Raw genomic sequence first — 21,267 nt, 5'->3', positions numbered from 1 at the left:
AATTCCCCTCCTCTCATTAGTTACCCACTTGCACTTTTCAATCTTGTCAAGAAACCATCTAATTAAATTCCAAAACCGGGGTGTTTCTGAACTAAAATTTTCAGTATCACATACGTAGAGACCGCAACATTTTTTTCAAACTCATTTTTTCATAAAAATTTCCATCCTGACCTTTTTTTCAGGTAAATGGAAGTACATTCCCAAATTTTTTCCCGAAAATATTCACTCTCTCCGAAGTTACAGGACCCTTTAGTCAGCCATGGTTTCTACTGAATTCTCTTGGAGAATTCTTTCGTTTTCCTGACCACGCAAAAAATATTTTCTATTTTCACGTTCAGTCAGTCAAATTTTTGCAAAATTTGGGAAAGTTCGAACCAGAAACTGTTTGATTAAAAAACCCAACGTGTTATCCACTGAACTAAACGAACACAAAAGTGATGCTGATAATAGGAAAATATATTTTTGACGTGATTTTTAAAAATTCAAGAGATTTTTTTTGAAGGATATTCAGCATATTTCGAGATAAAACATCAAATATCTAAAATTCGACAGCACGAAATTTTTTGTTTCCAAGTGGATCTAGATCGAAATTTTGCGTAGAATCTGAATCCGTCAAAAAACGATGCGTGTTTGACCTCCTTTAACCTGAACTGCCGGGAAAACTGATTTTCTTTTTGAATCCGTTGTTTTCCGACACAGAGGAAACTACATTTTACGAATCAATGAGCTTCAAAATTTTGAGCCCAGGTACCTGAAGAGATGACCAAAAAGAATATGTCAGAAAATAGATATGTTATCACAGAAAGTTTTTTGATGTGATGCCTCGCAGTTCAGATGGCTCCCAAAAAAATTCGACAGCATGAAAATCGAATTTTCTTTCAAAACCTATTAGAGTATGTCCAGAACTATTAGAAACTGTCAAAAAATGATGCGTGTTCGACCTAGAACATCCTAAACGTGACATTTTTCTGAAAAAAGCAAAATGTTTTTTCAGTTTTCCGAGAAAACTAAAAATTTGGGTGAAACGAAAGTGTGTTCATTGAATTCTACGTACTCGATTACATAGGGGTCAACAGTTTCCATTCTGTTTTAGCGTACTGGGCTTGCAGGACAGTCCGTCAAACATTTCAATAAGCTCCCCATGACGGCCCAAGAGAAGAAAATGAATAACTCCGCCCACGTTCATTGCGGTCCCTACACATACGACAAAAATTGGGTGTTTTGAAACTTTTTGAAACTTGGGAACAAACTGGTGATACATAATTCTGTGAACCTCTAATGTGAGTGGTCTCATTTTCGAAACCTGGTCCCTCAAAAAGCGGTCACACCTAGTCTTCTAAAATCGATGGAATTAGAAATTCCTCTGTTTTTTGCAATGTCTCGAATTTTCAATGTACATGTCTTAAAATATCTCGGTCGTGATCGAAACACTAGGCTTAAAAATCTACCGAAAAAAAATGCCTGCCTGATAAAAATATAACCCTAGTCTCCTCACACCGTGGTTTGACTTTTGCTAACTGCGGAACTAATAGCCAAATACCCCACGAGATTATGATGATGACATGAAACAGTATTTTTCTGTGTCTTATGCCATTTTTCAGAAACCACCAGAATTTTCTGTTTCAACCTCTCCTTGAGTAAAGTTTCAAAATTCTTTACTTCAATAGAATACTTCCATCTTATATTCTCTAACAACTCACTTGCACTTTTCAATCTTGTCAAGAAACCAGTCCTCATCTCTCAATGTTTTATCATTATTTCTCACCAGATCCGCATCGATATTCACTGATTTCTCATCTGGTTCACTGTCTGAAATCTCTTTCAATTCAATCTTCTTCTCCTGAAATTCCCTCACTTTTATATCTGACTCTCCTCGTCGAGTAACCCGATAAAATGATCTTATTCTGGTGTTGTTCACTTCCTTTTTCTTTATCAATTTGAGCTTTTTGTGATGATTTTTCAGACATTTCTTGAGTCACATCTAGTGTCATTTCATCTTTTTCAGCTTTCTCTTGAATTCGCTCATTTCGAGGAGGACTTCGATTCGCTGAAAATTTTGATTGTTGAATATAAATTATGTGAATCGACCATCATTGTGACAAATAACCCAAAAACAATATAAAACTTTTGAAACAGTTATTGATTTTTTCAGAATTCAAGGATTGCTGAAACTCACAATTCCTGTCACTTTTCTCCTTGTTTTGATCATTTTTTGAATTAGTCATTCGGACTCTGTCGTAGAATAGAAATAGTCAGATTTCTTCCAAAAGAATACACGTTCAAGATGACACGTGGAATGGATGAAATGAGGAAATGGGGTGGACACGTACATATAAAGCAATGTATTTACAGTCCTTATTCATAAGTTCTTTTTGGAAACGACTCATTGTTTCGAAAAATGAAATTGAGAATTTGAGAATATACAGAAACACGAATATTTTCAGATTTAGCTGTTTCAGGATTACTGTAAATTAAACTTTTGATCGTAAAACTGTTCATCTTTTTACTCTTAATACATCTCCAATGATAACAATCTTCACACGTTCCCAAATTTTCCCTGATTCCATTTTTTTCCCGCTGTTCCGGTTTTCTATTTCCCGTCCTTTTATCATTTTTCTCTCGTTTTCAACCATTTATTCTACTTCAAAAAGAAGCAATGATGTCCAATTGTTTGAATTCAATGATTATCCTATTCGTCATCATTATATCAGTCACATCTCAAAATAATTCAAATCTCGGAATATTTGCACAAGAGGATCTCATGTTGGCGAAATGCACTGAACCGTATCAGGTAAGAGGGAATCGGCGACATTTCGTAACTTTGACGTTCCATAAAATTTTTCATTATTGCTTCGGTTCATCGAGCACTCCCTCTATAGAAACTGAGTAACAGAACACAAATTTGTGAAATTCTCAGTAGAGCGCACTTGCAGTTATGAAAATTTTGAATATCTACTGTTTCCCGCTTTCGAGAAATATTCACAACCTCAACCCCAACTATTCACACGTGCCGCAGAACCCCATTTCTCATTCAGATCTACATCTCGTCCACCCTATTCAACGTGTCTGGTCACGAGATTCTCGATCCAATTTTCATGAAAAAGTTTTCGGAATTCACAAAGAATGTTTCGACGTGTATTGGTCTGAATGCCGTCGGCAACACTGCCCGTCACTATCGATTCTTCCTGGATTCTCTCGCATTTATCGGAGAGACATTGTACCGCCCATCTGTTTTCAGGTGTCTACACAATGTGAGTAAGGGGGAATATTTATATAAACTGTTTCACATAAAATTTATTTGAACTACAATTATATTTTTCACATTACTACTCTCAGAACAAATTCAGATATCCCCAAAAATCAATTATTGCTTCCAAGCAAATCACATTTATTACGAAAATGTTGTGAGAATAAACAAGAAGAAAACGAGTGATTTCAAGACTATCGTGAATTGTGTAATTGAAGAGATGAAGGTAGATCAAATGTGTAGAAGACAAGAAACGATTCAATTGATTGGTAGATCAATGAATGCAATTATTCTGGTGGCTCAACAGTTCAAATATTTCAAAACGGGAAGAATGAGACCGATGGTTTTTAATCCCGAGAGGTTGGGTTAGTTGGAGAAGAAGTGAACTTTTTGTTCTGTTTCGGAAAATGAATATTTGAGAAAAAGTACTCTCACTGGAGTGAACACAAAATGCATTAAAATAAAACAATTCAAAAATTCAAATTCATTAATTATTTTCACAGAAAAAGCTGTCAAGATTTATGATATCCGGGAACGAAATAGATGTTTGCACTGCCCAAACTCAATGGATAGAGGAATACTGTAGCAGAGATGATGAGAGAAATGAGGACGAATGAGAGGGACATGGCTGAAATCATAAAATAAGAAAATCAGAAACTTCTGGAACAAACCTTCTGCATACTGGATACTGTAGTTGGGCGTCAGTCGTTTTTCACAAGAAATCGGAGAGAATTGGTGATGAATGATCGATGGCATATTGACAGTATCCAACTGCTCATTTCCAGAAATAAAGACGGGAAATTGAGTGTATCCTTGAATTCGAAAGTGTCTATCCCAGTTGATGAATCCACGAATATCACGGAGTCGTTTGTTGTTTAGGATCACAACTCCCGGATACGATCCATTCGTTTCGATTTCAGACAGACACGGCATTTGGGGCATTCGAGAGTATCCAGTGTTGATTAGTTCCACACTTCCCTTGATTTTACGCTGGAATTGAAGGAGAGGAGATATTGGGAAATTACAGGTTTAGAATTAGCATCATCATTGCAGTTTCGAGAAACATTATAATTTACAGGAAGAAAATTTACTGTTTCACAACATTAACAAAAAAACCAAAATTCCAGAAAGACTAATTCCAGCTTTGTAGATACAGTGCCGTGCAGTAAGATATACAATTTGGCTGTTTTCAGTTGAATGTGACCAACTTTGAGAGTGTGTTACGGTATCAGTGATTGTCCAACAAAATAACTTATTATCACATCAAATAGACCAAGAGTAGAACTCTATTTTTGTAGTTGACAACATTTTTGCACAAGCACTCCCTAGCAAGTTACATATCGACAAAGTAATTTATTCCTCAAATCGTCCCGTTTCAGTGCAAAATGAGTGATTTTTGAGCTGTCCCTTTAAAATGACCATAACTCTCTAGGGAGTGTCCGTACAGAAAAGAGGTCAACTACAAAAATGAAGATCTACTTTTGATCTGTATGGTTTATACATAATTTGTGAGACATTGAGTGGTACCGTAAGGCCCTCTTAAAGTTAGTCATTCTCGACTGAAAACGGCCAAATTGTATATCTTACTGCACGATACATAGATGCCACCCATCGACTATTTTAGTTACATCTGATGCTCAAAAACTCTGTGAAACAGAACAATTTCTAACAACGACTTAACTCAAATAGGTGAATAACAATTCAAAAAAATTTGTATACTGAAATCCGATGTTGTTGAGAAAAATAAGGAATCACGAAATCCAGAACATGAACTTTTTGGGAAATTAGAAAAGAAATCTGGACTATTTTGGCTGGATTCTTCCGTTGAATTGACGGTAATTAAGAGCAATTAGTATAGTTTTGGAATCATGTTCACATTTTCTGAGCCTAATTCAAAGTTTCCTCTATGGAATTTTTACTTTAATAAAAACATTCTGACCACAGATACCAACAGATTCAGTTTGTTTGCATTGAGTTTCAAGAAGTTAGGAAACTGGAAAATAAAATATCAAAATTCAGCTATTTCTAGATGCGATACAGAGAGAAGAGATTGTTGGTCCTATTACGGGAATGTTTTTTGATGAAAAGAAGTGAAAACAAGCATAGGCTTACTTGAATTCAAAAATATCACTGTTTCTCAATTACTGTATTTCTGGGGTGTGAGAGTACATTAGTACTGGTGTGTGACTGTTGCCTAAATTAATTGTTTTCAAAATCATCTCAAAATGACTTAATTAGCAGATTTATCGTCATTTTTGAATAAAGGAGCTGTTCTGTATGTCTGTGGCACGATTGCCAGGCGGGCCAATTTTCGAAAAGTGGTTGTCAGTTAGTGTAATCTTTGGAGAACGATTATTTACTTGGTTTTCGAGAATGCCATTAAACAAATCAAAAGATGACTACTCTGAATAAACAAGAAAATTTATATGTATTTTACAGACCGACTTCAACCAAGCAATGAAGATTCTAGGCAAGTCTAGTATGTTATCGAAAAAGAAGGGCCAAGTGAGTAGGATCTGCTGAAAGTCTACGGAGTGCCAGAATTTCAGAAATGAAAGTTTTGGGGAATTAGGAAAGAAATCTAGACTATTTTGGCTGGATTCTTCCGTTGAATTGACGGTAATTAAGAGCAATTTGTATAGTTTTGGAATCATGTTGACATTTTCTGAGCCTAATTCAAAGTTTCCTCCATGGAATTTTTACTTTAATAAAAACATTTTTACCACAGATACCAACAGATTCAGTTTGTTTGCATTGAGTTTCAAGACTTTAGGAAACTGGAAAATAAATTATCAAAATTCAGCTATTTTCAGATTCGATAGACTACCACTCTACGGAGTTCAGTCTTTTCTGTTTTTAATAGTCTAGATTAGCACAAAACTTATACCTATTCGTTCCCATTACTCAATTTTCCACACTTACCAATTTCCTAAAATCAGCCCTCTCCAAATCGATATTCCTTAATTTCAACTCTCCATGAAACACTTCACACCATTCAGGCCATTGGAGGAGTGCAGTTCCATTCACGTATTTCAAATTTATCTTGCTACAATCTTTCGGTGGGGAAACTACTGGAAAAGAACTGCTTCATGAGATGGATGTAAGAAGAGAATCGATTTTGTGGTTGGTAGTCTATTTACAAAAAGTTCTTACCTGTATCACAAGAAAAAGAAGAGCTAACCAGATGGATTGCTAGAGGGAACAGAAGAATAAGTCGACTGCAATACTGAAGAACGGGCGGGAATTTGAAATTTCATTCAGAAGGAAACTCACCATTCCAATCGTTGTAGCTACGTGGAAATGAGTAGTTTTTCTAAAATTTGATTGGAAGAGTTCAAGTTTTCACGTGGCATTTCCATTTTGTCGTTTTGCAGTCCGGAATTCCACGTGTCATTAGTTGGAATAACAACAAGACGAACAGAGATTATTTCAGAGTTTCTTCAATTGAAAAATGCTACATCAAGACTATATTGGAAAACCAAGTAAGTATTTGTGATCTACCTAATTACTGGAAAATCGCTTCCAGACCCATTTCTACTGGGATCGAATTGTCGTTACGTGGATTTTCCGATCGAAAAGAAGCGTATCACTTACTTCTTTTGTATTCCAACGATTCATAATGTTAATTGGTAAGTACGGAGTATTTCAGATTCCTAGGTTTTCAATCCGGGCGCAAAATGCACGCCCTACACTTCTTGGCGTGTCACCTTCCTTTCTTTTATCCCCTTTCCCTGGCTCTACTCATGCGGAGCTTTGGTCTAGTGGTTAACATGTTTGTTTTTGAATTTGCTTCTCCCGAGTTCGAACTTTTTGGTGCAAACTTTTTGTTTTCTTTTTTTAAATTTTGCCGCCCCGCAGAAACGGCCGCCCGGATGGAAAGCCTATATTTCAGATTCTCAATTTCAAAAATTTCCAGGAAATTCACAGTGGACACCACAAATTCCGAGGAAACGAACATTGTAAAATTCAGTATTTCCCAGAAGAAAGAGCCGAAAGCGTATGGTTCAATTGAACTGGAAGTGGGACTAGTTGTTGAGAATTTGGAGAGTTCAGAGCATTCGATTAGAGCAATCGGGCGGTATGAATTCACAAAAGACACGAATAAAATGATCATCGATATTCCGGGATACGATAGAATTCACGATGGGAAACAAGGGTTTTTCGATGAAAAAGCAGAGGAGAAATCGTTTAAAATTCGATGTTATATAGTTGTGAAGTCGTCGAGATTGTACGATTCTGTTGAACTTTTCGATTTTTATCATTTCGATTCGACGATTTTCGATGTGGAAGTCAATGTTCTCGGACACCAGATGTTCTTGTCGAAAAAGGTTAATTACTCTCTAATTAATTAGCCAATTAACTAATAATTATTTCAGTTGATTTCTCTCCAATCTCCCCATCTTTATCACATGATTGAATCTCAAAATATTGATTATTCGGATCTTCCAACCGGTTGTTTCTTCCACATTTTCCATGATTTCCTACAAATTATTCATGGAGTTGATCTCCAATTGGATAGTATGAGATATCACGTTTTTACACTTCTGAAACCAATCGAATTCAGACGAAAACATCAGCGAATTCCTCGATTTGGCTTATCATCTGGAAGTGCCACGTGTCACCGAGTACTGTAAGAGACAGATGATAAATGGATTGGGTGGAATGACGACGAATCAGATGGTCGAGTTGGCAGAGAAGTGGTCATTCTGGGATATTGTGGTGGGGGGAAAGGGATTTCTAGATTCTTGAGATTTGTGAATTTTCAGCCACGTAAACTGGCTCAAGCTCTTTGTTGGGCGGATTTAAAGGCGCAGGACTGGGATTTGGATGAGTTGGAGAAAGATGTGATCGATCAAATTACTAGAAGACTTTTCGAATTGAACTGTTAGGGCTTGGGGTCACCTCCTCTCAGAGGGAGGGGAGGAGTCCTCTGGAATCGGTAGTTAAGAACAATCAATGCATTCGAATGAAATGAGATAGAATTTACAGGAATAAGGGAATTACATGAATTAAAATTGAAAATACACGAGATAAATTGGACAAAATATCGATTAATTACAATAGAGATCAAATTAGTGAAAATATTTCAGGAAAATATCACAATAAGATTAACAGTGAGTTGATTAGATCTCATTTTGATTCATCACTTGCATTTGGATGTCCTCTGGCTGATTTTGTTGTCTCACTCGATCATTATCCGCTTGTCGATCGTCATCTCGTTGCTGCTCTGCGAGAATTCCGGCACGAGCGCGTTGGTTTCTTCTATACATTCGGCTGGAAATTTTGAGGTTGTCCTCACTTTATTTCTAGAAGTAATTCACTATAAGAAGAATGAGAAGGATGCGGCGACGACGGTGAAGATGACACCGGCGATTTGTCCATTAGTGAACTTCCACGTGTCACCGTCTTTCACATACATCAAGCTTACATAAAATCACAAATTAGAAAAGTGCAAATCATTTATTACGCTAATTAGAATGTTTGCATGTGCACATACACGTGCATAGCCTTTGGTTGACTTCGTCCTTGTTCCGCCGTTCGTCCATTTTTCTTCCCAATCTCCTGGAAATTTTAAAATGAATCGACTTCGAAAAAAATTCAATTGAAAAGTGACAAAACTCACAATCCGAAATAAATAGTAAAGACGCTGATGACAAGGAAAATGAATCCGAGATCTCGCCCACATACAGGCCAAAAACACATCCACGTGTCTTTATCATCAAAATGTGTTGTATTATTCATTGTCGTCTGAAAATAGTGATTTTAGCGCAATTTGACAGTAAAATAGGTTTAAAATGAGAAGATAATTTGTAAATTGTATGATTTTTAACAATCTTTTGAGCAATAAACATTGAAATTATGCTGAAAATCGATTTTAAAATCTGAAAAATTGTATAAAAATTAATCAAAATTTGAATTTGGCGCTGTTCGCTTCGAGATATCATTAGCGCGAAATACCATGCGCCTTTGATTTATTTATCAGCTTTTCCCAAATTTTCAATCATTTTATTTCGTTTTTCTCGTTGTTTTCATGATATTTTTCAGTTTTCCAGATGAAAAATAGTCAGATTTTTCGGTTTTTATACAATCTAGTTTCCTTTTCCTTACTTCCATTTAATTTCAAAAAATATTTCCTTTTATTGCAGACGACGATCGACACAACTATGGATGTCAATCTGAAATGGCTCGTAGGTGATAAAAATGACAATGATTGGACGCTGGCCATTTATATTCTCGGCGGAATTCTAAGTTCTATCGTCGTCTGTGTGGTGGCCTTTTTTATCACACGGTGAGTTTTTCTTGGCAACTTCGCATTCAAAACTTTATTTTTCAGCAAGTGTGGATGTCAAGATCGGACTGCAGCGGATAGGAGGCGAAGGGATAGAAATCGAAACCGTGAAGGAAACGATGAGGAAAACCCGGAAAACATACGAATGATCGAACACCGGCGTTATGTACATGCACAGCAAGATCCTAATATGTGGGCACGTCCTGTCGTTGTTGCCGTTGGGGATGCAGTTGGGGCTGCAGTTGCTTGATGTGTACGAGTCGTTCGAAAACATTCCCATTATTTCAAATATCATCTAATCTTTAATTAATCAATACTCAATTATCATTTTATCACTTGATTATGCTGACATTTCTTGTATAATTCACTCATGTAACTATGAATTTTGTGTAAAACTTGGACACTTTATAATAAGTCAGTGTTTTGCCTATTTCTTTTTGACTGAAACCGGTGGTGAGTAAGCCTACAACCTTCTCGAAAAAGAAGTATTTTATCGAAATTTGAATTTGGCGCCATTCGCTCCGAGATATTTTAGGCTCGAAAAACCATGCGCCTTTACTTGTTTTATCATCATTTTTCCCCTTCAGCTCATTTGTCTTCAATTTTCCTGCTGTAGTCTGGTTTTATTATTATTTTCAAACGATTTCGCCTTATTTTCCGTCCTGGGAGCCCGTAATTTATGATATTATAGGCGACAATCGACAGAACAATGAATATCGACCACCAAGAATCCTGGATTACGACACCAACATCCGATGCGGGCGTTGGCCTAGGCGTAAAAATAATCTTCGCAGTCGGTGCAGCCGGCCTCTTCGGTGCCTTCGCATAGTTAGTTTTCGTGTTGTCTTCAATATCCAAATCTTTCCATTTTCAGCAAGTTATACACAGTTGCTAAAGAAATGGTGAACGCTCCAGCACCCGGAAACGGTGGGGCTAACGGAAATGTCCTGGCTAACGGACGAGCCGTGGCTAACAGAAATGCCGGAGAAAACATCCCACTGCAGGATTTGCCAGAGAGAGAGGATCATTGATCAATTTATCATGTTTTCATTATTTTAAATATCGCCTATTCTGTAATTAATCTATTTACACTCACTCGCCACTTGATTATTCTGCCATTTCTTGTATATTTCGCTCATCGGATTTCAAGATTTTCTTGTAAAAACTGAATACTTTGCAATAAATATGTGTGTTGCCGATTTGTTTTGATGGAAAATGCCTGAGTTAAATGAGTCGGCGGGTCTGCGATTCCTCTATTCGTTTATTTGAAAAATGCTAAGGTTCTTTTTCGCGGCAGAAACCGGCAAATCTTTCTCGAAAATCCAGACTTGCAACGGGCCGCAACTTATCCGTCCCGGGCATACTTGTCAACCGGGCCGAAACGGGCCGACACGGGCCGGCGCGTAACTCGCGTCAAAATGAATATTATGAGCTGAAAAATATACCAAAATGTAGATCTCGACGAGTTCTATGTCCGTGACCTACTACGGGCCGGATGGCCATTTGTTAATGTGCCGCGGGCCGGGAAAAAGTGCCAAAAAACGCAAAAATGGCCAAAAAAGGCATTCTAGCCCGGCCCGCGGCATATTAACGAATAGACATCCGGCCCGTAGTAGGTCACGGACATAGAACTCGTCGAGATCTACATTTTGGTATATTTTTCAGCTCATAATATTCATTTTGACGCGAGTTTCGCGCCGGCCCGTGTCGGCCCGTTTCGGCCCGGTTGACAAGTATGGTCCCGGGCGGCTGACCCAAAATTTTGCAAGTCTGAAATCAGAAATTTTTCGAATTTTTAGTTTTCGCGCCATTCGTTTCGAGATATCGTTGGCGGGAATTTTCATCCGTTTCTTCACTTGTTTGTCATCTTAACCGATTTTCGAGTCATTTGTCATCATTTTTCTCCATTTTCCTCTCCCATTTCTTTTAGTTTCTCTCGTTTTTCCCAGTTTTTTCTCCGAAATTGAATAATTTATCCAGACCACAACCGATAGAATAATGAATTTCAATAACCAAACGAGCTTTAATACCACATCGAGCTTAACGAATATGACGAGAACAGCGACCAAGGCAGCGAGCAAAGCAGCGACCGATTCAGTCGTCCGACACAAACCCGAAGATATGAGTGGAGTTGCGATCGCCGGAATGATAGGCCTAGGCATCGGCGCCCTTTTTCTTCTTCTCAGCGTGTAAGCTTATTCTCTTAAAAGACAAACATGTATTTTCATTTTTCCAGCGGTGCTGTTGTATGGGCTAATCGCGATGATAGCAGGCGGGCGAGAGAAGCGGCGGAGGCCCGTTCCGCAATTCGACTAAAACGTATTGAACCAGTTGCACCAGCTGACAATGCTCAACAAGGACAAGACGAGACTATTGCTTAAGCAATTCATGCAATCCACTCTATTTTGAATATAACCTAACTAATTGACACTCACTATTTCTATCATTTCTTGTATATTTATTCATAGAGTTTCATGAATTTCGTGTAAATTTTGAAAACTTGTAATAAATCTGAATGTCTCTGCTACTTTTCATTCATTTCTTGCAACGAAAATTCCAAATTTGGCTGAAAAAGGAATAATTTCAAAATTCATTTCTTCGCGCCGTTCCGCCCGAGCGGAATTTCGGAGTGTCGTTGCGAAACACTTGAAGCGGGATTTCAAATTTAGATTTTTTTTTTCTCTGTTTTCAGAGAAATTTCGCACTTTTCACCAATTTTTTCCAGTTTTTCAGAATGTCCGACGAAGAATTCGACAGTTTTGAAGCAGAAGACGGTGATAGAGATGATGTTCAACCGATAGATGATGGTGAAATTCAGAATTTCAGTGTTTTCCCTTTAAACAAAAATTTTTCAGACGAAATCGCCGATCGCCACCGCCCAAGAGATCGTTGTGATCTGTCAATGGCAATGACTCAAAAGCTATTCGGAAATCCGGGCGGTTCGAATGTAAATCAAGTAGAATACGAAGAAAGTGCATACGTGGAGCCGAGAAACCGATTCGAAGAGATTCTGAAAGAGGAAAATGTACGAATTATCAATGAGCAAGAAGACGGAATGATGGATATGGATGTGGGCGAGAAATGCGTTGTTTTTGGCGGAAATTTGAATCACGAAGAGCTTATCCGCAATTTGGAGCGACGAATGGAAACCGATCGTGGAGAACTTTTCAGAGAATTCGAAATCGCTTGTGAGGAGAGTCAAGAGACACTGCAGCTCTATTTGAGCCCTTCTAAAAGCCCTCTCGGTCTGCAAGACACAATCTTTCGCGCATTCCTCCAAATTCGTTCGACACAAACGAAATCTTTCGATCTTTTGCTCCAAAAGTTGAATATTTTGGCGAAAAAGACAGAGGAGTCGGATTTGTTTCTGGCGCAAACATGCGTTGCTCACATGAGACATTTGAATCGTCTTTTCGAGCCACAGGCGGTTTTTAACACGATTTTCGAGTTTGAATGGAGATTTTGGAGTCCGAATGTTAGGAATGATCTGATCGCAGCTTTACCGGAGGTAGGAATCCTAAAAATCCCCCCAAAGTTCTCTTATTCTTTCCAGATCTTCACCGACATTGCTCTCCAACAACACACCGCTCTTCGTCTCAACAAAGAGATCGCAGAAACTCAAGGAATCTCGGATCTCCCATCATTTCAACTCCAAATCGTCGAAACTCTGCGTCTCCTCCGTATGGATCAAGCGGTTTCGAGACAAATTCGAATGAATTTATGCAATTCTTGTATGGAATTGGATGTTCATTGTCTTCCACAAATTATCGCTTTCTCGTTGGCAAGTCTGCTGAATTCTGGTGGCAAGGTACCCCACTCCCTCTTGCAACTGCACCCCACCGCAAACGAGAGAGAATCGACGAGAGACACAGAGTTTTTTCTTCGCACCGATTTAGATTTTCACAGTTTTCAGCGAAAATAGGTCAAAAACTCTTAAAATCTCTCTGTGATACTCTCTCGTTTGCGGCGGGGCGCAGCTGTAATAGAAATGCTCGGCTAATAGAAGCCACGCCCCTTTTTCCTTTTCAGACCGATGACGATGAGATGAATTTCCACGAGATGCTCCGACAGCTCTCGCGTCTTCTGAAAATCGAGACGTTGAAGAAGAAGACTAACAAATCCGACACTATTGTAACGGAGATTTTCGCTCATTTTTTGAAATTTTTGCAACTTGACAAGCGATACTGGAAATATATCATATCTTGGATCTCCCGAAAAGCTAAAAATCTGACGATCAAAGATGAGCCAGGAGAGGAAGAAGTCACTGAAGAGGAGCCTCCAGAAGATCCCGCCACGTGGCTCACCACATTCGAAGCATTCCTTATATTCTCACTTCTCTCGAATTGCGATTCCTGTCCACATGGATTCGTGGCAGCTGTCAACACAAAATTTCTGACAGTTCCTACTGTATTTACCACCAAATTTCTGAAAATCGTCGACTTGATGATCTCATTCAAACGATTCTCCGCGTCCCACTTCAGCGCATTGATCCACGTGGCACGACACTGTTTCTGGTCTCCGGATTCCACGATTCGACAGATGGGTGTGTCGCTTTGGAAGCAACTTTTTGTGGGAATGGAGAAGAAAGAGAGAGTCAAGGTGTTCACGGAGCTTATGAAGCATTTTTCGCAGAGTGAAACCGAGTGTGAAGCTGTTCTTGATGTACTCTTCAAAGTTATTAAATCTACGAATTCTCATGTGATTCAAGATTTTTCGGCTCAAATTCAGGTTAATTTTTAGTAGATTTATTTACAATGGGGCAAAAACAAGGCACAAATGCGTAATTTACACTTAAAAGTACTCCCTTTTTTATCCACAACCACCACCTCCACAACATCCACCGCCCATTGGTGGTGGTGCGATGCCTGAAGCGCTCGGAAGACGTCCGATGTCTCTTCCACCGCCGCCTCCGCCGCCACCTCCTCCGTTCCTTCTGTACGCATTTCCGTCTCCGTTGGCTCCATTAACTCCGCCTCCTCTCACAATATTCCTGTAATCCTGCTGGTTGCTGTTTCGATTTCGTGGGGAGGAGAAGCCGAGAAGGGAGCGGAAGCTGGAATAGAGGGGATTAGAAAGGAGAAGTTGAGCTCTGAAAACTTACAATAAGATAATAAATGTGAAGAATCCAACAATCATCTCAATTATTCCTTTTTGCTTCTTTTCGATGACATTTCCGTCTGAAAATATGCATATTTTCATCTTTTAATCAATTTTTTACACTAGAAATCCTCTATTGTCATCAAAATGCAAACGTCTTCATGAAACCTCTCTGTTTCCGATTGCTCTCCGCGGTTTTAACACGAAAATCGATAAAATCGACTCACCTTTATCAACGTACGCCATTTTTTGTTAGTTTTATCGATGATTTTCCCGTTTTTATTGTGGCTGGAACGATGTAACAACGCCGAAAAAGTTAACACACGTCGAATTACCACTGGCGGTGTTTGCGGATGATGTGCGTTCACCGTCACGACAAAATGCACAGTTTTGGAAAAAATTGGAGGGAGATTTGAAAAAAGAATTTTTCTCGTTTTTTCACTGAAAATCTTCCAGAAATGCATCGAATGGATACACAAACTATCAATTCCCAATGTGAAACGCCTCTTCCAAGTGATGCTTCTAATGAATACACTTGGATCCAGCAAGAGTTCCTCTAAATTTGAAATCGATGAAATTATCAACCGTTTTCTGATTTCTGTGAGCGAACGAGAGAAGTTTCTGGGAGTTTTGGCACTTTTGATGAAGATTCAAGTGGAAATGGGAAAAAAGTTGGTGAAAGAAAGAAAAAGTTGTAGAATTTCAGTTACATTTTTTTCAGACACTCTGAAAATCAGGAGCGTCTCGTTCAAGAAGGCATCAATCGCATCGAAGAAGCCGTCAAATCCTCCTCTTCTCTACGTGGAGCGTTCTACGAACATATGAAAATAGTGCTCCAACAACATAAAAGAGCCGAGGAGATTCGATTTATATCAGAATGGTCATTGGATTTATTGAAACGATTCAAAGATAACTTTTTCGAGTTTCGAGATTCTCCTGATTCAGATATGGGTGATCCCAATTCCACGTGGATTTTGAAGCCTGATCCGGAAAGATTGCTGGAAATCGCACCGATGTTTGAGTTGATTAAAGAGTTGCTAGTAGTGAAAATGAGATGGAGAGAAGAGGATCAGGACACGGTCACTTCTAGTTATGAGATATGTGTTATAAAGGATTTGAACTTTGCTTTTGGTTAGTTTGAAAGTCTATTAATAGAGAATTTTTGTTACAACTGCGCCCCATCGCAAACGAGAAAGTGTCGGCGAGAGACGCAGAGATTTTCACAGTTTTTGACCTATTTTCGCTATTTTTCGAAAGTTTTTTTGTTAATTGTTGTGAAAAACAGTAAAAATCTCTGCGTCTCTCGCCGATACTCTCTCGTTTGCGATGGGGCGCGGTTGTGATAGAAATGTTGAGCTAATAGAATCTGAAAGAATTAAAGATTCAATTCCTAAATTTTGTTTTCAGAAGCCACCTTGCCCTCCCAAGATCACGAAATCCCGACCGCCCGTGACTCGAAACTCAATCATCTCTTCTTTCTTGTCCAATGGTGTCGAACGATTCTCAACGCCTTCTTGGCTCAAACATCAACTGACTTCTTGTCATCTGATGACGTCTCCAGGCTAACAACAAGAACCTTCAAACTTATGATGGAAGCGGAGAAGAAACTAGCTGCGAGCTTGATAGGAATTGCCACGTGGCAAGTGCCAAATCTCAAATTTCAGACGACGAAAAAGGAGGATTTGGTGGTGGTGAATACGGAGAAAACGGTGAAAAGTAGAGGGAGAAAGAGGAAAAGTGATGAGACAGTGAGGGAGCAGACTGTGACTGAAGAGGATATGGTTATGCAAGAAGCAGAGGAAGCTGAAGAAGTGGAGAAAGAACTTCCAAATGTGAAATCTCAACTGAAATCTCACTATGTTTGCTTGAAACTCCGTCCACTTGTCCATATACTGAAGTTGGCTGAAAATAAGCGATCTTGTTTGAAATATCTCTGCGATGAGATCCAAGATGTCTTTGATCATATTATTAGACAAAAAAAGAAGACGCCGCCAATGATCGCCTCCCGTTCCAGCACATCCCCACAGTCGCAACTGGATAAAATGTATCACGGAGACGCGGTGACCGTATGGTTTTGTGTGAAGAAGGTGACCGAACAAGTGTGGGGAATCGTGGAACTCGTCTTTGAATTCTTCTCGGCACTCCCCGATGCGAGTCAACAGCCGTCTGTGACAATGCAGAAAGATCTGGAGGAGTTGGGCGAGAAGAGCTTGAAATTGATGCATTGTATACTCAGTGGAGACTTGTATGGAGCCGAGGAGAAACTGACGTCGACGGAGAAGTCTGAGAGGAAATCGGTGATAATTCGAATCATTGAGAAGAAGATGCTTGCCGAGGAGAATCGATCGAATGATGTGGAGCATGCGAGGGTTGAAGTAGGGAAGTATTTAGCGAAATCGGCGGAATTCTCACCGACACCCGCTGTCGCTGTCGCGATTTTGAATGTTTTTGAAGATTTGAAGCTCGATGAGGATGAGCAGGCGGAGACCAGGAAGGATATGGGTGAGTTGAGATCAGATTCTGATTCTTAAGAAAATTCTGAGCAACTTTCATCATTGGAGCTTATGCTGAAAATAGCTCTAAATTTAGATTCAAAACGCTCTAAATTCCCGTTTTCCCGGCTGAAAATGAGCCTTCGTGGAAGAGTTTTCCCACCGTGTAGTCCACTCGGACAAAATTATTTCTCAATTTCCTCGTTTCCTCGCTTTTTTTGCGATATAAATTGAAAAAAACACGAAAGTTTGTTGAGAAAGGCAAGAAAACGAAAAATTGAGCAATAATTTTGTCCGAGAGGGCTACACGGTCGGAAAAACTCGCGCGGGAAAACTCTTCCACGAAGGCTCTTTTTCAGCCGGGAAACCCGGAAATGAAGCGATTTTTAGCATATGCTCCAATGATGAAAGTTGCTCAAAATTTTCTGAAATAATTAGAGAATTTTAGTAAATCTCTTTTTTCCAGCAAAATACGCTCTTGCTTACCTCAAAAAGACTGGAGCAAAGTCGACGAGCAATGGGCAAAAGGCACCAAATATACCAACGCCGTTCGTGACATCCTCCAACACTACATAAATCTTCGAAAAGAGAAGGATCAGCTGCTGGCGATTCGATGGATTCTAACGAATAAAGTGGTTCAGTTGGTGCCGGAGGATGATAAGAGGAAGTCGTGTGTCTTCTCTCAACAATCGGATGATGATCTGCTGGAGAGGGAGGATAAGCGAGCAGTGTTTTATTGTATTTCGAAGACAACTTTTGGAACGATTTTTAAGACGATTTTTAGTAGTATTAACGCCAGATGCCTCAAATATGATATGTCACTGACTGCCGCGAAGAATAAAGGAATCGATGAGGAAGAGAGTTTGGAACTATGGGAGACGGCTTCTTCTTCATTCTTGGTGCTTTGTCTTCTCCTTCGAATCAATAAAATTCGAACCACCGCGATTCTGACGACGGCTGTCAGAGAAGGCAAGCAATTCTTGCTCACCGTCTCCAAGAAGAGCTCTTTTATCTATTTGATGGACAATATTACGAAAGGAAGCAACTTTGAAGTGATTTCTAGAAAAATTGAGAAGATTCTTATGGCGGTGCAGCAGGGAAATCGAGTGCTGCAAAGTATTGGAACTTATGCAAAAGTATGGAGGGAGGGGGAGTCGGAAACCTGATTGGAACCTAATTTTTTTTGTATTTCAGACTAATAAATGCGTGCACTTGCTCAAGAAGTTCCCAGAGCTTCGAGCTGAAAGTGAGAACTGTCTCCGTGTCATTCACTCGGCGATGGTGAAAAATGAATGTTTGAATGCATTCACAGTGGGACTTGTGAAGAGTAGAAGTATTGACGGTGAAATAATCACGAATCAACCGAATAGTCCGATGGATTCGGATGAAGAATAAATTTAAATTTGTTGTTTTTACACCTATTTTATACTATAAATGTTCATACATGCTGAAAAGGGTTTTATTTATTGTCAAAAAATGTTTTTCCCGTGACGAAATACTTTAAAATTTGAACTGCCGCTAACAGAATTTAAAGGGACAGAGGCGCTGACGCCCGGCGGGTCTCGCCACGAATGTTAGAGAACTGCGAAAATTCACTATTTTCCACATTATTTTTCAGTTTTTCTAGATTTTAGCGGGTAATTTTGATTTTTTTGCGTTCTCAATGGAAGGAAAAATTAATTTGTAAGGTTATCAGTCATTTTACAGCCGACTTTCTCAATTTTTATCGCTAAAAATTCCGTGTTTTTCATTTTCGAACAATTTCAAACGTTTTTTCAGGGTACATCATGTCTGTCGAGGGTCTTCTCTCCGAGGTTCAACGCTTCAACGCCCACACTTTGGACGTCGCTCTCGGTGAGCAACTCTTCTTCGGAGGAAAGCGCGTTTTCTCTGATGTTAAGCCAGGAACATCATCCGGGGGTGAACATCACGGAGCAAAGGCTTGCGGTAAGAATGAGCTCAAGGGAGCCGTCGACCACGCCAAGCGCACCTGCGACAAAGCCCTCGGAGGACAAAAAGGGGGAGAAGGCACGCGAAACTTCTTCTGAATTTCATCCCATGACCGTTTTTCTTCCAGGAAGCGCCGACGTCGCCAAAATCTTGAAGGAGCAGACCGCTCTCGTCAAGAAGGTCGATGAGCTCGCCAGTCTCGTTGCCAAGCTTCAACTCGAGCTCGCTTCCCTTCGTGAAGGACAGGTAATAACTAATCGCCACGTGCTGATTCTTGGTGATGGCAATCTGTCGTTTTCCCTTGCGATTGCCTCATCTGACCCGGAAACTATCTACTTTGCGACAGTTTTTGATTCTAGAGAAGAGTTTATCAGAAAATATCGTGCGGAAGACACTTTGAGAGATCTCGAAGCACTGAGAAATGTTGTGTTGGTGTTTGGAGTTGATGCAACAGATTTACCGGCTCATTGGAAAGATAAATTTGATACAATAATCATGAACTTCCCACATCCTGGTGGCAAAACGAACTTGAAGAAAAGCAAGATTCTCCTCTCCGGAATTTTCAAATCTCTCCAGAAAATTATGGACAATGATTCACAATTTCTGCTGAGCCTCGCCATTGGGCAATCTGGAATCGAAAAAGTGGAGAATCCGTTGATGAAAGAGCTTCCAAAACACAAAAAAGATTCCTGGCAGGCAATCTATTTTGGCGCTGAGCAAGGATTCATAATAGACAGTGTAGAGATTTTCGATACAGAACGGTTTCGATCCTACAAGTCGTCTGGCTATAAGGATACAATGAAGGGGTTCAATAATCGTGAAGGATTGACGTTGGCCTTCAAGAAATGTGATAATCAAGGAAAGAAGTTGGAAGAGTTTCGGAGAGATGAAGTGAAGGCTCAGGAGGGTGTCTTCCATTACTACCGGCCGTATTATTCTCAAGATTTGTCGTTTTTGTACAAAATCAATGAGACCGAGGGCGAGGTTTTGGCTCTGAAACTTTTGAAGGCGTTGGCTGGAAACTGTTTGGCAGAGGTCACTGAAATCAAATCCCTCCGATCAATTTGCCCAGATCCGGAACTTCCGAATAGAATTTATAGAATCGTTTGGCAAGGAGTGAAGTTTCCGATGGGTCGTATAATGTGTGGAAGGATTCATGAAGAACTGCGATACCAGATTGCTCAGAAGATTGTTGAAGATAATCTTCCACTTGTACTCACTTGATTTCTGACGTCAACGCTTTGTTTTTTGTAAAGTTTTGTTATTTTTGTTGATATGAAAGAAAATTTGAAAAGAACTGTCGCAAAGTCTGTAGTTTCTGAGGTTGTTATCACCCAATTATCATATTTCCCATTCTCATGTTGCTATTTTCAGACTACCGCTGCTCCAGTTGCTAAAGCCGCCGCTCCAGCCAAGGAAGAAACTGCCGGAGACGACGACTTTGATCTCTTTGGATCAGAAGATGAGGAGGAGGACGAGGCTAAGAAGAAGATCGTCGAGGAGCGTCTTGCCGCCTACGCTGAGAAGAAGTCCAAGAAGGCTGGACCAATTGCCAAGTCATCTGTCATCCTCGACGTGAAGCCATGGGACGATGAGACCGATCTCGCAGAAATGGAGAAGTTGGTCAGAAGTATCGAAATGGACGGACTTGTCTGGGGAGGTGGAAAGCTCCTTCCAATCGGATACGGAATCAAGAAACTCCAGATCATCACTGTCATCGAGGACTTGAAGGTTTCCGTTGACGACCTCATCGAGAAGATTCAAGGAGACTTCGAGGATCATGTCCAATCCGTCGATATTGTTGCCTTCAACAAGATCTAAGAACTTTCTAACTTTTCTTGTTACAACAGTGTTTCGTTTATCACATTTTCTTTATCTTATTGCTTCCACCTGTGAATGTTTGATTTGTTCGGTGACTTAAATCTTTTTTCCAATCCGAGAAATAAAAGTTCATTGGCTGCAAGTGATTTCCATCTTTTTTTTCTCAATAAATGTAAGCAACCGGTTTGAAAACTCTGGCCTAGTACTGAAAAAAAAACTCGTTTCTGATAAAAACTGAAATTTAAGGACGTCAGCACTCCGAAAATGAACCTGAAACCTGTTTACACGGCCCGGTGAGTATTTCTGCTTTCCCGCCAAAAATTTCAAATGCACCGTTCATGCGCCAACAAGGCACGAGAAACGCGTCAGTA

The 21,267-nt window shown here is 39.6% G+C and overlaps 12 protein-coding genes across 12 annotated transcripts; 8 read left to right on the top strand and 4 right to left on the bottom strand.

Moving 5' to 3' along the window:
- Positions 1 to 1,696: 1,696 nt before the first annotated feature.
- On the bottom strand, positions 1,697 to 2,225 carry GCK72_012815 (uncharacterized protein; the record flags this gene model as incomplete). The annotated part of the gene is made up of 3 exons (XM_053729422.1): positions 1,697 to 1,809; positions 1,856 to 2,047; positions 2,177 to 2,225. The coding sequence occupies 3 exons, from the start codon at positions 2,223 to 2,225 to the stop codon at positions 1,697 to 1,699; spliced, it is 354 nt and encodes a 117-aa protein (XP_053584194.1).
- A 455-nt stretch (positions 2,226 to 2,680) lies between these two features.
- GCK72_012814 (uncharacterized protein) lies at positions 2,681 to 3,617 on the top strand (the record flags this gene model as incomplete). The annotated part of the gene is made up of 3 exons (XM_053729421.1): positions 2,681 to 2,791; positions 3,036 to 3,251; positions 3,348 to 3,617. The coding sequence occupies 3 exons, from the start codon at positions 2,681 to 2,683 to the stop codon at positions 3,615 to 3,617; spliced, it is 597 nt and encodes a 198-aa protein (XP_053584193.1).
- Positions 3,618 to 3,759: 142 nt separating this feature from the next.
- Positions 3,760 to 7,361, bottom strand: GCK72_012813 (uncharacterized protein; the record flags this gene model as incomplete). Its single annotated transcript, XM_053729420.1, has 6 exons — positions 3,760 to 3,875; positions 3,919 to 4,237; positions 6,170 to 6,318; positions 6,401 to 6,473; positions 6,521 to 6,560; positions 7,204 to 7,361. 6 exons carry the CDS (start codon positions 7,359 to 7,361, stop codon positions 3,760 to 3,762), a joined length of 855 nt encoding a protein of 284 aa, XP_053584192.1.
- GCK72_012812 (uncharacterized protein) lies at positions 6,699 to 8,136 on the top strand (the record flags this gene model as incomplete). Its single annotated transcript, XM_053729419.1, has 6 exons — positions 6,699 to 6,729; positions 6,774 to 6,876; positions 7,164 to 7,575; positions 7,624 to 7,765; positions 7,812 to 7,966; positions 8,014 to 8,136. 6 exons carry the CDS (start codon positions 6,699 to 6,701, stop codon positions 8,134 to 8,136), a joined length of 966 nt encoding a protein of 321 aa, XP_053584191.1.
- Positions 8,137 to 8,370: 234 nt separating this feature from the next.
- On the bottom strand, positions 8,371 to 8,666 carry GCK72_012811 (uncharacterized protein; the record flags this gene model as incomplete). The annotated part of the gene is made up of 2 exons (XM_053729418.1): positions 8,371 to 8,521; positions 8,569 to 8,666. The coding sequence occupies 2 exons, from the start codon at positions 8,664 to 8,666 to the stop codon at positions 8,371 to 8,373; spliced, it is 249 nt and encodes an 82-aa protein (XP_053584190.1).
- A 745-nt stretch (positions 8,667 to 9,411) lies between these two features.
- GCK72_012810 (uncharacterized protein) lies at positions 9,412 to 9,786 on the top strand (the record flags this gene model as incomplete). Its single annotated transcript, XM_003094008.2, has 2 exons — positions 9,412 to 9,536; positions 9,582 to 9,786. 2 exons carry the CDS (start codon positions 9,412 to 9,414, stop codon positions 9,784 to 9,786), a joined length of 330 nt encoding a protein of 109 aa, XP_003094056.2.
- Positions 9,787 to 10,245: 459 nt separating this feature from the next.
- On the top strand, positions 10,246 to 10,567 carry GCK72_012809 (uncharacterized protein; the record flags this gene model as incomplete). Its single annotated transcript, XM_003094022.2, has 2 exons — positions 10,246 to 10,364; positions 10,411 to 10,567. 2 exons carry the CDS (start codon positions 10,246 to 10,248, stop codon positions 10,565 to 10,567), a joined length of 276 nt encoding a protein of 91 aa, XP_003094070.2.
- A 1,018-nt stretch (positions 10,568 to 11,585) lies between these two features.
- On the top strand, positions 11,586 to 11,917 carry GCK72_012808 (uncharacterized protein; the record flags this gene model as incomplete). Its single annotated transcript, XM_003094021.2, has 2 exons — positions 11,586 to 11,725; positions 11,773 to 11,917. The coding sequence occupies 2 exons, from the start codon at positions 11,586 to 11,588 to the stop codon at positions 11,915 to 11,917; spliced, it is 285 nt and encodes a 94-aa protein (XP_003094069.2).
- A 353-nt stretch (positions 11,918 to 12,270) lies between these two features.
- GCK72_012807 (uncharacterized protein) lies at positions 12,271 to 14,276 on the top strand (the record flags this gene model as incomplete). The annotated part of the gene is made up of 4 exons (XM_053729417.1): positions 12,271 to 12,343; positions 12,392 to 13,044; positions 13,090 to 13,344; positions 13,566 to 14,276. 4 exons carry the CDS (start codon positions 12,271 to 12,273, stop codon positions 14,274 to 14,276), a joined length of 1,692 nt encoding a protein of 563 aa, XP_053584189.1.
- A 69-nt stretch (positions 14,277 to 14,345) lies between these two features.
- GCK72_012806 (uncharacterized protein) lies at positions 14,346 to 14,879 on the bottom strand (the record flags this gene model as incomplete). Its single annotated transcript, XM_003098838.2, has 3 exons — positions 14,346 to 14,589; positions 14,638 to 14,713; positions 14,861 to 14,879. The coding sequence occupies 3 exons, from the start codon at positions 14,877 to 14,879 to the stop codon at positions 14,346 to 14,348; spliced, it is 339 nt and encodes a 112-aa protein (XP_003098886.1).
- Positions 14,880 to 15,149: 270 nt separating this feature from the next.
- GCK72_012805 (uncharacterized protein) lies at positions 15,150 to 18,520 on the top strand (the record flags this gene model as incomplete). The annotated part of the gene is made up of 6 exons (XM_053729416.1): positions 15,150 to 15,304; positions 15,355 to 15,764; positions 16,041 to 17,135; positions 17,592 to 17,677; positions 17,767 to 18,261; positions 18,320 to 18,520. 6 exons carry the CDS (start codon positions 15,150 to 15,152, stop codon positions 18,518 to 18,520), a joined length of 2,442 nt encoding a protein of 813 aa, XP_053584188.1.
- Positions 18,521 to 18,912: 392 nt separating this feature from the next.
- On the top strand, positions 18,913 to 20,896 carry GCK72_012804 (uncharacterized protein; the record flags this gene model as incomplete). Its single annotated transcript, XM_053729415.1, has 3 exons — positions 18,913 to 19,153; positions 19,203 to 20,287; positions 20,450 to 20,896. The coding sequence occupies 3 exons, from the start codon at positions 18,913 to 18,915 to the stop codon at positions 20,894 to 20,896; spliced, it is 1,773 nt and encodes a 590-aa protein (XP_053584187.1).
- Between the last annotated feature and the right edge of the window lie 371 nt (positions 20,897 to 21,267).

The sequence above is a fragment of the Caenorhabditis remanei genome, chromosome IV (assembly GCF_010183535.1).
Source record: "Caenorhabditis remanei strain PX506 chromosome IV, whole genome shotgun sequence".
NCBI lineage: Eukaryota > Metazoa > Nematoda > Chromadorea > Rhabditida > Rhabditidae > Caenorhabditis > Caenorhabditis remanei.
This window is presented reverse-complemented; position numbering and strand designations above follow the sequence as displayed.